This window comes from Pleurodeles waltl, chromosome 1_1, assembly GCF_031143425.1.
Source record: "Pleurodeles waltl isolate 20211129_DDA chromosome 1_1, aPleWal1.hap1.20221129, whole genome shotgun sequence".
Taxonomy (NCBI): domain Eukaryota; kingdom Metazoa; phylum Chordata; class Amphibia; order Caudata; family Salamandridae; genus Pleurodeles; species Pleurodeles waltl.
The window spans coordinates 946,848,271-946,862,080 of record NC_090436.1 but is presented as its reverse complement, the minus strand read 5'-3'; the positions used below and the strand labels follow the sequence as shown (position 1 = coordinate 946,862,080).

At 41.4% G+C, this 13,810-nt stretch overlaps 1 protein-coding gene across 1 annotated transcript in view; it reads left to right on the top strand.

Annotated features, from left to right (window-relative positions):
- The first annotated feature begins 3,258 nt into the window (after positions 1-3,258).
- LOC138289659 (alcohol dehydrogenase 1-like) overlaps positions 3,259-13,810 on the top strand; it is a 455,985-nt gene continuing 445,433 nt past the window's right edge. Inside the window, exon 1 of the mRNA XM_069230191.1 lies at positions 3,259-3,363. Coding sequence (XP_069086292.1) covers positions 3,346-3,363 — 18 coding nt within the window. The 5' untranslated portion in view covers positions 3,259-3,345. The remainder of the gene's footprint in view (positions 3,364-13,810) is intronic.

Here is a 13,810-nt window from a genome sequence, read left to right as displayed (position 1 = left end):
AGAGGAGGTTGAAAATGTGCGGATGGATGAGATGTGAGGCGAAAAAGGACATACATAGCTAACGTCAAGCACACATAACTGAAGGCCATGCTCCGTATATAGGCCTCAATAATATTTGATTCACAATCTCAGAATTTAAAACATTCCCAATGTTAATTATTTATAACCAATCATTGTTGTTACTCATTTATCTTAAACTCATTTATTTTAAGCTAACAACCACTGGCAAGGCCAATAGTACTGAAAGGTTTTAGGTGTATGTCAGTTGTTGTGTTATATTTCAGGATGCAGTAACATCTCAGAGAGAAACCAAAACACAGGCTGGGTGGCACACTATGGGAATCACAGAAATTTATTTTACATTTTACGTTGTCCCTTTCAGAGAGCCTCCACTTTATTCATCCCACTTAAAGACCTGTCTGCAATTAGTTCTGTATGACTGATTGCAGCCAGCAGCTGTGGGTGCTTCCCAATGCCTGTTTTTCTTCCAAGTTGATGCTGCATGCAGTGCAAGACACTGGGCAACCACACACTTTAACCCGGTGGGTGCCCAGTACGAGCTGGTCTCGTTCTCGGCCACGGTTCCCGTGTGCCGGGGACGAGACCAGCTGATCCTCCACCCGGCCCACGGGGGGAGCTCCTACCTTTCACAGGCACCTGGCCCACCTACACAAGTGAGGTATAATTTTTATCTGTAGATTAAGGGAAACTTTGGGTGGTAGGAAATTTGTGCCAGTGCGGTGACCCCACACAGAAATTTGAGGAAAATGTGATTTTTTACCTAAAGTTGACGTTTGCTTAGGATTCTGGGTAAGAAAACACTGGGGAATCCACGTATGTCACATCTCTCTGGACTCCCTTAGGTGTCTAGTTTTCAGAAATGTCTGGGTTTGGTAGGTTTTCCTAGATGGCTGCTGAGCCCAGGACCAAAAACGCAGGTGCCCCCACAAAACTGGTAGTTTTGTATTTGATAATTTTGATGAGTTCACGTTGTGTTTTGAGGCATTTCTTTTTGCGGGCACTAGGCCTACCCACACAAGTGAGGTACCAGTTTTATAGGGAGACCTGGGGAAATGCTGGTTAGAATGAAGCTTGTGGCTCCCCTCAGATTCCAGAACTTTGCAGCACTGAAATGTGAGGAAAAAACATGTTTTTTGCCAAATGTTGAGGTTTGCTAAGGATTCTGGGTAACAGAACCTGGTGAGAGCCCTACAAGTCACCCCATTCTGAATTTCCCTAGGTGTCTAGTTTTCTGAAATATCCATGTTGGCTAGGTTTTCCTAGGTGCCAGCTGAGCTAGAGGCCAAAATCCACAGCTAGGCACTTTGCAAAAAACAGGTCAGTTTTCTTTGTGAAAATGGCATGTGTCCATGTTGTGTTTTGGGGCATTTCCTGTTGTGCGTACTAGACCTACCCACACAAGTGAGGTACCACTTTTATCGGGAAACTTGGGGGAATGCTGGGTAGAGGGAAATGTGCTGGCTCCTTTCAGATTCCAGATCTTTCTATCACCAAAATGTGAGCAAAAAGAGTTTTTTTTGTCAAATTTTGAGGTTTGCTAAGGATTCTGGGTAACAGAACCTGTTGAGAGCCCCACAGGTTACCCCAAAATCCACAGCTAGGCAATTTTAAAAAAACACATCAGATTTCAATGTAAAAATGTGATGTGTCCATGGTGTGTTTCCTGTTGCGGGCATTAGGCCTACCCACACAAGTGAGGTACCATTTTTATCGGAAGACTTGGGGGAACACAGAATAGCAGAACAAGTTATTGCTCCTTGTCTTTCTCTACATTTTTGCATTTCAAATGTAAGACAGTGTGCAAAAAAGACATCTATTTGAGAACGGCCCTGTAATTCACATACTACCATGGGGATACCAGAATTACGAGATGTGCAAATAACCACTGCTTCTCAACACCTTATCTTCTGCCCATTTTGGAAATACAAAGTATACAATGAAAACCCATTGCAAGGTGCAGCTCTTTTATTGGCTTTGGGTACCTAGGGTTCTCGATGTACCTGCAAGCCCAATATATTCCCGCAACCAGAAGAGTCCAGCAGACGTAACGGTATATTGCTTTTGAAAATCTGACATTGCAGGGAAAAATTACAGACTAAAAGGTGGAGAAAAACTGCTGTTTTTTTTTTACCTCAATTCCATTCTTTTTTTTATTTCAGCTGTTATTTTCCATAGGAAAATCTTGTAGGATCTACACAAATACCCCCTTGCTGAATTCAGAATTTTGTCTACTTTTAAGCATTGGTTTCACACCCATTTTTGTCACTAACTGGAAGGAGGCTGAAAGCACAAAAAGTAGTAAAAATGGGGTATGTCCCAGTAAAATGCCAAAATTGGGTTGAAAAATGTGTTTTTCTGATTTAATTCTGCCTGTTCCTGAAAACAGGGAATAAGGTCATTTTAGCACCACAAACCCTTTGTTGATGCAATTTTCAGGGAAAAACCCACAAGCTTTCTTCTGCAGCCTTTTAAAAAAAATGAAATTTTCGCTTTATTTTGGCTAATTTCTTGGTCTCCTAGAAGGGAACCCATAACCTCTGGGTACCTCTAGAATCCCTAGGATGTTGGAAACAAATGACGCAAAATTGGCATGGGTAGCTTATGTGGACAAAAATGTATGAGGGCCTAAGTGCGAACTGCCCCAAATAGCTAAAAAAAGGCCTGGCACCTGAGGGGGAAAAGGCCGCTGGTCCACGGCACCCGAGGGGTTAAGCTTGCTCCCTTCACTGGCTAAATAAAAGTGATACCCAACTTTTACACCCCACCACTTTCAAATGTCACTAGCCGGCACGACTGGCTTTTTGTTGCTACCTCTTTAATTGATCTACATCATGACAGATCTGAAAGTTCACTTTCTCTATACCCTCCCTGGGCTATGCGTGGCTGAAGTTTAGTAATAATAAGGTTACCCTACTGAAGCCAAAGTGATTGGCATCAGCTGTCAAGCAAGGGTGTCTGGGCTTAGTGCAAGCAAGGAAATTCTCTCTTCTCCGTGATAAAACTACATCCACAAATTGGGGCTTGGTGACCCCCCCTCACACTCTTGTGCCTCGGTGGCACTTTGCAAGCTCCGCTACAAATTGGCAATGCCAGTGCTTAATTAAGGTGAAAATGAGACACACAAAACAGAAAACGGTCCACCCACAATGTCGTTGGAAAGCCACAGCGCCATTTCCGCTCACGGTGGCTGATTTTATAAAGCACATTCAGGGCGTTGCTCAGTGCTGCTTAAATAAACTGACTCACACAGTCAGCTACCTTTGTTAGAGAGGTGGCATCCTTGAGCCTGACGCCTTTGAGGAGCTCCCAGTGAACAGGGGAAACATGTCAGCTGCTGGAAAAGTAAGCAAAATCCATTCATATCTAAGGGGTGTGTGCTTTGAAGTGGGAAATCTCACAGAGAACGTGTTTAATTTAGAAAGAAGTTTACTTTATGCATGAGATAGTTATATACTGCAAACGATAACATGTTCGCTTCCCAAATGACATGGACTTCAATTAGGAGTCGCCAGGTGTTGCGGATCCCACCCTAGGCGTGCGCGTTTGAGTCCCTTGAAATCGCTCTTGCCGCGCCCAGTTCAAGTTCCATGCGGCTCGAAGTACTGTTCCGGTAGCCCCTCAGCATCAAATAGGAGCGAGCGAAGGGCTACAAGGGTTCACACCTTTTATGTCGCAAGATGGTAACGCCCCTTAATAATTTGCGCTATCATTAGAACTTTGGTGAAATAGGGTCCATGCTAAATAAAAATAGAGTGTTCCGTAGACTCGTCATTAGGGGAGGCATATATACAGCATGTGAGGGGAAGTTAGAAATACTGATCCTGCAGGACGATAATTAGATATTTGAGGGTTGCGCATTTCCTCCATATCAAATAAAATGTAACTGCAGCCCTTAGTGCACATTTTTTGTAAGATGTGATAGATTTTGCTTTGTTCATTTTGAAAACGTTATCAAGAAACACCAATACCACCGCTAAAATACCAAAATGCAAAATAAAAAAAGATTTTCCTTTTCGATGACTAAATTAGGCATTAGAATTGCTATAACTAGTCGAGAAAATGGAAATTTCATAATTTTCTTGCCAAACTTTGACCTAAGAAGTGAGTGAAATATCGGAAAAAGCATTACAACACACAAAGGTCCAGAGAGGAAGGGGGAGTTTGGGCAAGCTATTGGCCTTGTAAATTCATAACTGGACTTTTCTTGTAACATAAATTGGTCAACCCTGCCTCATAATTTAGTTTTTTTCCTGCCACATAATTCCAGTGCCCCTGCATATAACTAAAGCATTTCCATTTACTTTCTTCCTATGTCTGCAGCCAAAAAAGAAAATGTTGCCATTTAGCATCCTAATTTAAATTTGCCATGCTAATTCCAAAAAAATACCACTTTTACCACAGCACCATCAGAGTTGCTGACTGGCTAACACAATTTCCAAAAAAAAGACATAAGACAGCCACAGAGCCGAAATAAACTGGAAGGGTCACCCAAACATATCAAGAGTGTTCAAACAGTCTTAGTGTAATAAGGATGCTAAATTGGCCTTAATTATGTTCATAATTGCAATAAGGAGAGATTAATAAAATATATAATAATTATCATGTAAACCCAATTAAAACCTTTATCAGAAATAATCTTTTAGCATTAGACTGTAATGCTCAGAATAGCCCCTAGAGGACACCACAATGGAAATAGCATTGGCAAGAATCATGGTTTTGTAACCATGTATGTAGCTCCTAGAGAAAATAACCACTCAAAAAAAAAGTCAGCAATGCACTGTAACCATATATTTAGGCCCTAGAAGGCATAGCACTTTAAACATTTTTAGGGCTAACAGGCCTACTGCAATGAAATTACAAATATGGCCCTTAAAACACAAACTACTCCCAGCTATAAAACAAAAGTTCCCCCCGTGAGAGCGCTTAAACAGACACTGAATGGTGGGAGTGGTTATTATTTTGGGGTCCACAGTAGCCTAGTATGGGGACACAGCGATGATGTAGCCAGAAGGACACGTTGTTGTGAACATTTTCATGGAGGTCCCATTGTCCTAGGACCACCACAGGTTGAGTTATGAGCAAAAATGTTTTCTAAAAGAAATGGTCTGCAAAGCATTATGGGGCAAGTTTCCCGAGTGCAGTAAATATTGTAGCATCAGCTCTCCAGCTTTGTCGGAGAGGATTTTCTGTGTTTTCTAACTAAAGAATTTATCAATTACAAGTGTGTTTGTGAAAGCTCTGGAGTGTAAAGGGGAGAGCCAAAAGAAATGACTCTGATTAGGTAACAGTGTGAACAATGTGACCAGCGCTTCACTACTGCTGATGGAGTTCGCAATGGTGTTCTGCGCTGTTCACGCTCTGAGTGCCATGGCCGCCATGGAGCATGAAGGACAGAGACAAAAGAAAAAAAATAGTTTGTCCAGGATGAAGTATATGGGCAATCATGCAATAATCCATTTAACAGGGTCAGTCTGGAAGGCAGTAACAAAACCACCCGGGGGGGGACAAACATAAAGCATTTATAGATGACATCAAGGGATTTTTGAAAGGCAAGCCCATGAACGAGTGAAAGTGATGGGCATGACATGGGCGTGGTTAAAAGTCCACAGAATACTTACAACAGGTCGAGAAGCGCTTGCACGCTTGACCTAAAAACTGTAGACTCCGATCACTGATCAAAAACACTTGTTCTCATATTATGCACTGGCTAGGTTCCTAAAACACAGCTCGGTAAAAGGTTATGTGGCCCTTTTGACCAATTCAATGTTCACAAATGCTGATAAACTACATTCTGATTAAACAGGAAACATCTACAACTTGTGACTATATTTCTAAAATGAAGGAATATCATGGATGAACTGTTACAACACAAATGCAACTAATAAATCATGTTGTTCATTGCCCATGTGATTTACAAAACTTCGATCTTTTGTACTGATAGTTCTAGGTGAGCATTGATTTTATATGGTCTTAACGGAGGTAACTGTGTTCCCCAAATTAACTGTTTATTAGAGGAATTAATTGAGTGTGTTGGTGTGTTATTGATAAATATGACATCTCATCTTTGCTGGTTTTATCGTTAATGATCATGATGTAATGTTTTAATTAATTGTGAAAATACATTATAGAGATGAAGGGATTGTGCAAAACGTGATTCCCCACAATGGTAGATTCCTTGCAAAGGTTAACTGATGATGTTTGAGATTCTGATTTCTGTAGTCAAGTGTTAAGATGGTAAGAACAAGGTGCAGCTTTGCCCAGTGTAGGTGTTGAAATGAAAAAATAGCGAAACAGTGCAGTCCCAGATTGCTCAACATAATTTGCCTCTTCCTTCTGCATAATTTTGTAAAACCTGACACATAATTCGTCCCGTCTTTGCTGCATAATTCTACTTGCTCTGGCAAGGAGCAGTACAATCCACAATACAGTGTACTTTTTAGTATTAGGCCACAAGCACATTACTGAGAATTCTCAATGAGTTCACAATTACATTTCATTGCATTCAGTGATCTAAGGAATGTAATCCATAATTTATAATCATTTTATTTCAAGGTACTTTATACTCACAGGCCAACTGTTTTCAGAAAATGTCAGATAGTGTGATGACGCCACATGTACTGTTTGAGAAGCCTGTGCCAAAGGGATGGCAATCACTTTACAGATGCACTACTGCACACAGCGCCCCTTCCCCACACCACTTTTGAATTTTCATCTTAAGTGTAGAATACAATCAACACAAAGCAACTGTCTGGAAAACAAAATAAAACTCCACCAAACAAACAAAACACAAAAAAGGAAGCAAAGGAGATTGTCCTAAGTAAATCACACAAACTTAAAGCTGTCCTACCAGAAAACTACTGACGTGTCAGAAATGTTGAAGAACGTCATGATCAAGCCCATCTGGTCCGGATAGCCTAAAACATAATTTACTAGCATCATAAAGTTGATAAAACTAGAATCTATTTTCTTTTATCTAGTGCGCACGCCAGGGCGAGTCGCCTGACATGAAGCCTGCAGAGCAGGAATGCATTATGGATTGCAAGTTTCAACACTGCTTGTGTGTTTCAGAGGGGGCTGGGCAAGTGCCCAACGATCTATTGCTTTCACTAATCATAGTGCACACTGGGTTTAATCTATCCTTTTTAAGGCAACACCCTCCGTCGCAGACATGAAATGTGCCTTTATCTATCAGTTTGCAGTCAACCACTGCTAGGGATCCAGAGGAAAAGAAAAATGAGTTAGAGATATTGGTGTTGTAAATTCTTAGCTGGACTGTTCTTGCTACATAATTTGGACATGCCAGTGTCTAGCTAAATAAAAAACACCTAAAAAAGGAGGAAATGTTAGCAATAAGCAACACACTTAAACATAGCAGCGCGGGCATTTTTGGCAGTAAGAATCAGAAGGAGACATGGCAAGTGTGCTTTCTGCCAAGTACCACCCTGGAGAGGCATATGGTGGAAATAACGCTTGCACAGCTTTCTCAACCAGAAAATGAAAAGCAGACCATTAGTTGACATAAGTGAGACGATTCAAAGTGGCATGGCCGCCATAAGCATCAGCACCAAGGAGAGACACAAACGGAAAAAGAAGTGCGCTTACAGTCAAACATATCGGCAGTCATGCAAGTATCAATGTAACGGAGCAGTCTGCAAGGCGGCAACAAAACCTCCCCAAGGCGGGACCACCGTAAAGCATTTACCAACGATATTAAAGGATTTTTGAAAGGCAAGCCCACGAATGAGTGACAGTGATGGGCTTGAGGTGGGCGTGGTCAAAAGCCCTCAATACTTACAAAAGGTCAAAGTAAAAAAAAAAAAGAAAAACAGGAAACAACCCTGCAGCATAATTTGGTCCTGTCTGCCAAATAATTCCAGTGGCCCTGCATGTAACTAAAGCACTTCCATTTACTTTCTTCCTTTATCTGCAGCGATAAATACAAATATTGCCATTATTTATTATATTTATTTATATTATTATGCACAAAATTACCAAATTGATGCACAAATGCATGCACCGAGGTGATGTGTAATTTTCAGAATAAACAGGAGTTAAAACAGCCATAATTTTACAAGACAGTTTGTTTAAAACTAAAATTGGAGTACTGTTTTTTTTAAATATCAAACTGATGTGTGACCAAAGCATCCAGATCTAGATGTTTGTTGATGGCAAAACTCCCAGGCTATAAACATATGAATGTGTACTAATGGAGCAAATTATGTTGCCAAGCTATATAGTTACTGGCATTTCAAACAAATATTGAGATGCAGCATGAGCAGGTGGCTTTTTACGCAAACTGGGTATGAAAGAAAATGGTAACAATCAACTAGAATGTAATTTGTCATCAGCTCCGCGGCTACGGTTTGACAGCCCATAAAACGCAAAGGCCCATCAGCCTATACATTAGTAAAGCAGTTTACAAAATTATTTGTGATGGGTTAATCTTTAATCGTATTGAGTTGTAAATGGTGTCCCTGCAGTTTGTTTGTTCCTATGAACTTAGTTGAATGAAGCTCAGCTTCCAGTGCGATCGGAAGAGAAATGCAAAGCATTTTTACTAGGCCTTTTCTGCCCCCCCGGGGGCAGATTGGCCTATTATAATTAGGCCAATCTGCCCCCAGGGGGGGCTGAAACCTCTAGGCGCCAGGGATAATTTTTGTTGTTGTTGTTTTTTAGAGGTGAGGAGCAACCCCTTAGGCAAGGGTCGCTCCCCTGGGGGCCAAATGTTATTTAGACCATTTCTGCCCCCCTTGGGGGCAGATCAGCCTATTTTTGTTAGGCCAATCTGCCCCATGGTGGGCAGAAACCACTAGTCACCAGGGCGTTTTTTTTGAAGGCCAATTTCATGCAATGGGAGCAACCTCTTAGGCAAGGATCACTCCCCGGGGGAGCAAATTTATTTTACGCCATTTCTGCCCCCCTTGGGGGCAGATCAGACTATTTTAATTAGGCCGATCTGCCTCAAAGGGGGGCGGAAACCATTAGGCACCAGGGATTTTTTTTTCTTTTTTTGTTTTACAGAGGGCATTTGATTATTTTGGGTTTTGGTTTTACATTTGGGCCATGAGAGCTTGGCTAACTCTCAAAATCGTCCCACTTGGAAAGGTGAGGGCTGCACTTTTTGGACTTTGGGACGCTGCCATGTAGAAAAATCCATAAGACCTAGACACATCTGAAAACTAAACATCTGGGTGATTCCAGGGTGCTGTGCTTCACATGCACCCCGCACCATTTTCTTACCCACAATGCCCTGCAAACCTCCAACTTTGCAGGAAATCACACATTTTTACCACATTTTTGTGATGGAACCTTCCGGAATCTGCAGGAATCCACAAAATTCCTACCACCCAGCATTGTCTCATCTATACCAATAAAAATTCTGCTGCACTTGTCAGCCTAAAAATGTTTTTTCTCATACTGCCCTCTTGGACCCGCTTTGGTTCCCCCTCAATTTCAACATGTTTTTGGCTCTTCCCTGTCACAAGCACTTGACCCACCTACTCAAGTGAGGTATCATTTTTACCGGGAGACTAAGGGTAACGTTGGGTGGTAGGAAATGTGTCCCGGTGCAGTGATCCCACACAGAAATGTGGGAAAAATGTGATTTGTTAGCTAAATTTCAGGTTTGCTGAGGATTCTAGTTAAGAAAAAATTGGGGGATCCACGCAAGTCACACCTCCCTGGACTCCCTTGGGTGTCTAGTTTTCAGAAATGTCTGGTTTTGGTAGGTTTCCCTAGATGGCTGCTAAGCTTAGGACCAAAAATGCAGGTGCCCCCCGCAAAAACAGGTACTTTTGTATTGGATAATTTTGATGTGTCCAGATAGTGTTTTGGGGCATTTCCTATCACGGGCACTAGGCCTAACCACAAAAGTGAGGTACCAATTTTATCGAGAGACTTGGGGAAATGCTGGGTGGAAAGAAATGTGTGGCTTCTCTCAGATTCTAGAACTTCCTATCACCGAAATGTGAGGAAAAAGTGTTTTTTTAGCCAAAATTTGGGGTTTGCAAAGGATTCTGGGTGAAAGAACCTGGTGAGAGACCCACAAGTCACCCCATCTTGGATGACCTTAGGTGTCTAGTTTTTTAAAATGCACAGGTATGGTAGGTTCCCATAGGTGCCGGCTGAGCTAGAGGCCACAATCTACAGCTAGGCACTTTGCTAGAGACACGTTAGATTTCAATGTAAAAATGTGATGTATCCATATTGTGTTTCCGGTCGCCAGCATTAGGCCTACCCACGCAAGTGAGGTACCATTTTTATCGGGAGACTTGGGGGAATACATGATAGCAAAACAAGTGTTATTGCCCCTTGTCTTTCTCTACATTTTTTCCTTCCAAATGTAAGACAGTGTGTAGAAAAGCCGTTTATTTGAGAAATGCCCTGTAATTCACATGCTAGTATGAGCACCCCAGAATTCGGAGATGTGCAAATAGCCACTGCTTCTCAACACCCTATCTTGCCCATTTTGGAAATACAAAGGTTTTCTTGATACCTATTTCTCACTTTTTTATATTTCACCAAATGATTTGCTGTATTCCGGTATACAATGGTATTCTTGATAAACCTACAAGCCCTATATATCCCCGCAACCAGAAGAGTCTAGCAGATGTAACGGTATATTGCTTTTGAAAATATGACCTTGCAGGATAAAGTTACAGAGTAAAACGTGGAGAAAAAAACTGTTTTTTTTACCTCAGTTTTAATTTTCTTTTTATTTCAGATGTTATTTTCTATAGGAAACCCTTGTAGGATCTAGACAAATTACCCCTTGCTGAATTCAGAATTGTATCTACTTTTCAGAAATGTTTAGCTTTCTGGGATCCAGGATTGGTTCCACACCCTTTTCTGTCACTAACCTGAAGGAGGCTCAAAGCACAAAAAATAGTAAAAATGCGGTATGTCCCAGTAAAATGCCAAAATTGTGTTAAAATATGTGGTTTTCTGATTCAAGTCTGCCTGTTCCTGAAAGCTGGGAAGATGGTGATATTAGCACTGCAAACCTTTTGTTGATGCCATTATCAGGGAAAAACCCACAAGCCTTCTTCTGTAGCCCTTTTCCCATTTGTTTGAAAAAACCGAAATGTTTGCTATATTTTGGATATATATGTTTGCTATAATTTCTTGGTCTTCTTCAGGGAAACCCACAAACTCTGGGTACCCCTAGAATCTCTAGGACGTTGGAAAAAAAGGATGCCAATTTGGTGGGGATAGCTTTTGTGGACAAAAAGTTATGAGGACCTAAGTGCGAACTGCCCCAAATAGCCAAAAAAAGGCTCCGCACAGGAGGGGAAAAGGCCTGGCAGCGAAGGGGTTAACAATAAGCTATTTTGTGTTGTAAGTTATAGTTTGGTGAGTAGTTGTGTAATTTAAGTTATTGTACCTTGTTTAAAATGTTAGTTTTTGTTTTCTAAGAAAGACAATATAATATATTGCTATTGTTTTTATTAGACAGTGTGGAGATTAGTTAAATGTTGTAGTACTATGACAAAAATATGTATACCTTATATCTAAGTTTGAAATTGGTGCTGCTCTGGGGAAAATCTGTAAAAGTTGGGTGGAAATCCAAGCAAAGTCAGCGTAAGCGCTGTTTTTGTAAATTCGAAAAACTAAAATTAGAAAGTTATATTGAAATGTATTCTTTGGTTATTTTATATTGATAAGAAAAACAAACGGATATTGAATCCCATGTGTACATGGAAAAGAATGTGAAAATGGAATTGTTTGCAAACAAAAACTATTTTACCGAACCTTTGTTGGCCGTTTTCTGTCCTTTGAAACCTTTTTCTGAAAATATATGACAGGGTCTGAAAACTGTTTTCAGAAATGCCTGTTTTTTTTCTGTCCTACACTAAAAGGACATGACCTGAGACATTAACCCTGGCTTAATGTTTAGAACCCCTGCAGTAGGCGACTTTTCTGGAGTAGGAGTGGGAAAAAAAAAGTTGTTACTTAGTAGGAAATGCAGCATTGTACTTTATGTAATGTCTATTTGTTAAAGCACTGCAAAGGTTTATGTTTGTAAGTAGAGAGCCAGGATTTATTTGTAGATTTAAGCAGTGGAGACTATTTGGGTGGATCTGTTTAAAAAGTACTCACTTCACAGCTCAGTTAGTAACTCTTTTCTAATACAAATCCAAAAAGTAAAATGTCCATTTTCATGATGCTTCAAGTGATTCTATTAATTAAAGCTAATACGACATTCTGGGCTCCCTTTATATATACAGATTAACGTGTTGTGCATACTTACACTTCTTTTAGGCAAGCAGTCGCTGTGGGATACAAAAGTATTTGCCTGTGTGTTACAAAATGGGTGTCTCTTCAATGTGAAGAGATGTTGGCCCATATTTATACTTTTTGACGCTAAACTGCGCTAACGCAGTTTAGCGTCAAAAAATTTTGCGCCGTCTAACGCCATTCTGAAGCGCCATGCGGGCGCCGTATTTATGGAATGGCGTTAGCCGGCGCAAGCAGACCGGCGCTGCCTGGTTTGCGTGGAAAAAAGCCACGTACACCAGACAGCGCCGGCGTAGGGGGAAAATGGCGTATGGGCGTCTTAAAATGGGGCAAGTCAGGTTACGTTGAAAAAATCGTCGTAACCCGACTTGCGCCATTTTTTTTCGACCCCCATCCCCCATCAACATGACTCCTATCATTGTAAAGATAGGAGTCATGCCCCCTTGCCCAATGGCCATGCCCAGGGGACTTCTGTCCCCTGGGCATGGTCATTGGGCATAGTGGCATGTCAGGCCCCCCTATGCCACAAAAAAAAAAAAAAAAAAAACTTACCTGAACTTACCTTAATGTCCATGGGATGGGTCCCTCCATCCTTGGGTGTCCTCCTGGGGTGGCCAAGGGTGGCAGGGGGGGTCCCTGGGGGCAGGGGAGGGCACTCTGGGCTCATTTTGAGCCCACTTGTCCCTTAACGCCATGCCTGACCCAGGCGTTAAAAAGCGGCGCAAATGCGCCGTTTTTGGCCACGCCCACTCCCGGGCGTCATTTTTGCCCGGGAGTATAAATACCACGTAAAGGCCTGGGAGTCATTTTTTAAGACGGGAACGCATCCCTTGCATATCATTAACGCAAGGAAGGGGTTCACGCTAAAAAATGACGCACACTCCGGGCACTTTGGCGCCCGAAGCGTCTAACGCCATAGTATAAATATGGCGTTAGTTGGCGTTAGTTTAGCGTCGAATTTGCGTCGAAAAAAACGACGCAATTTCGGCGCAACCAGAGTATAAATACGGCCCGTTATGTTTTCTGAACGCATGCTATATTGGCGCCAACAGGAATTTGCTGCCTGAAACTTAGATAAGACAGAAGTACATGTTTGAAGAAGGAGTTTGTGTTAAATCCAAATAACATACAGTTTTATAAAATAAATGTGAGTTAAGATAAGTTAAATTCGAAGACAATGTGAAAATTGCCTGGACTCAGTCACTATTAGTTGCTGTAATAATTTACAATTATTACAAATATCTTTTTATTGTGAAAAAACAGTGGTTGCCTCTCAAACATCCACCCACTTATATTCACCAAACAAATACTTCTAGTGCAAGGCCAGAATTGTCCACGAACAGCAGAGCATAAATCTGACCTTGGCACACACGGTCTAAGCAGCAACGGTAATCAGGCAGCGCTGCCGAGGGGCACTGCAAAAATGTATGTTTGTAACAAGAGAGACAAGAGTTAAATCCTAATTCAAGCAGTGGAGTGCGCACTACGATATAACCAGAGAGCCAAGCATCGCACTTTATAAACATGTATTAATAAAAGCACTGCAAAAATA